Genomic DNA, 1983 nt, shown 5'->3' on the forward strand with positions numbered 1-1983 from the left:
TGGGGAGGGGGCGGCCGGGGGCGATCTCGCCTGGGGGCGGGGCTTTGTAAGGGGGGACGATGGCCCCGGGGCTCCTGGGGCGGGGCTAAAGTTCTTTGGGGCGGGGCTTAACGCTCGTGGGGGCGTGGTTTCACTGTAGGGGCGTGACCAGAGAGGCACGTGTGGGACATTACAGGGTGAGGCTCTGTGGGGGCGTGGCTTGATGTCAGTGGGCGTGGCCTAGGCGAAGACCACCAGGGCTGGGACTTACTGGGTGGGGCTGGAGCTGTGTCCACAAGGTGTGGTTAGGGATGGGGCGTGGCCTGTGGAGCCACGCCCCTGGTGACCCCACCCCACCTCCCCCACAGGTGCCCAGGACCCCTGAGCCCGCCCTTGGTGAGGGCAGGGTGGGGCAGGGCGGGGCTGTTCAGGTGCGCAGGCACCGCCCCGGCGCCCCCTGCTGGTCACAGGTGAGGCAGAGATGGAGCCGGGGAGGACAGTGGACACGGCGTCCCCGAGCTGTCACCACAGTGGGGATGATGAGGAGGAAGATGTGACAGCAGCGGCAGCCATGACATCATCCGTGTGTCACCCTGCTGGGAATGAGGAGGAGGACAAGGAGGTGGCAGCAGTGGTGACAGCCACAGTGTCCCTGGAGTGCCACCCCAGTGGTGAGGAGGAGGAGGAGGTGGCAGTGGCCATCACATCCCAAGGTGGGCCGTGTGGCAGGGATGAGGATGTGGTGACAGCAGTGACAGCAGAAGCATCCACAACGTCCCAGGGCTGTCATCCCGGTGAGGAGGAGGAGGTGACCACAGTAGGGACATCCCTGGGGTGTCCCCCACTTGGGGATGACGAGGAGGTGACAACAGCGGGGACAGCAGCAGGGACATCCCAGGGCATTCAACCCAGTGAGGAGGAGATGACCATGTCAGCAACGTCCCCAGCACGTCCTCCTGTAGGGGATGAAGAGGAGATGACAGCAGCGGTGACATCCCCAGGGTGTCACCCTAGTGAGGAGGAGGTGACAGCAGCGGTGACATCCCCAGTGCGTCACCATGAGGAAGAGGAGGAGCTGACGCCAGCAGTGACATCCCCAGTGTGTCACCCTGGTGAGGAAGAGGAGGAGGTGACAGCAGCGGTGACAGCAGCGGCAGCCACATCAGCCCCGGGCGGGCGGCGCGGCGCGGACGAGGACGTGGCGGCCGCGGGCTGGCGAGCGCGGCGCAAACACGTGTTCGTGCTCAGCGAGGCGGGGAAGCCGATCTACTCCCGGCACGGCAACGAGGAGGCACTGGCGGCCACCATGGGTGTCATGATGGCCCTCGTGTCCTTCATCCAGAGCGGCGGCAATGCCATCCGGGCCATCTGCTCCGGTACGGGGCCAGCGGGGGGTGGACACAGAACCCCCAAATTTATATCGACGCACCTGTGGGTAACCCCAAACCTGCACAGCTCTGCCCCCAGAAACAGCCCCCACAGGTACAACCATCTCTGCTCCAAACAGCCCCCTCCAAACACAGCATCCCACCCCCAAAACCTCTCCCAGGTACAGCTGAATCTACCATGCCCAGGTACAAGCAGCCCCCCAAAACTTTCTTCCCACCCCAAACCCCTTCCTGGGTCCTGCCTCCCTCCTAAAAACCCTACCTTGATACAGCCACTCTCCAAAAACAGCACACCCCAAAATGACACCTGTCCAGGTACATCTGGCTACCCCCAAACCCTCCGTGTCCCCCCGCCCCGTGTGACCGCCGTGTCCCCTCTCTCCCCCGCAGAGGACCGCACGCTGGTGTTCGAGCAGCGGGGCCCGCTGCTGCTGGTGTCGGTGTCCCGCACGCGGCAGTCGGCGGCACAGCTGCGGCGGGAGCTGGCCTTCGTGCACGAGCAGATCCTGTCGCTGCTGACCCGCGGCGGCATCGCCCGCGTCTTCGCTCGACGCCGCGGCTTCGACCTGCGCCGGCTGCTGGCGGGCGCCGAGGCCGTGCTGGACCGGCTGCTCTG

The 1983-nt window shown here is 65.7% G+C and overlaps 1 protein-coding gene across 1 annotated transcript in view; it reads left to right on the forward strand.

Moving 5' to 3' along the window:
• The window catches only part of LOC121357329 (vacuolar fusion protein MON1 homolog B-like), a 3583-nt gene that overhangs the window by 297 nt on the left and 1303 nt on the right, over positions 1–1983 (forward strand). The window contains exons 2-3 of the mRNA XM_041474510.1: positions 348–1355; positions 1758–1977. Coding sequence (XP_041330444.1) covers positions 461–1355; positions 1758–1977 — 1115 coding nt within the window. The 5' untranslated portion in view covers positions 348–460. The remainder of the gene's footprint in view (positions 1–347; positions 1356–1757; positions 1978–1983) is intronic.

This window comes from Pyrgilauda ruficollis, unplaced genomic scaffold, assembly GCF_017590135.1.
Source record: "Pyrgilauda ruficollis isolate IOZ18807 unplaced genomic scaffold, ASM1759013v1 scaffold325, whole genome shotgun sequence".
NCBI classification, from domain to species: Eukaryota; Metazoa; Chordata; class Aves; order Passeriformes; family Passeridae; genus Pyrgilauda; species Pyrgilauda ruficollis.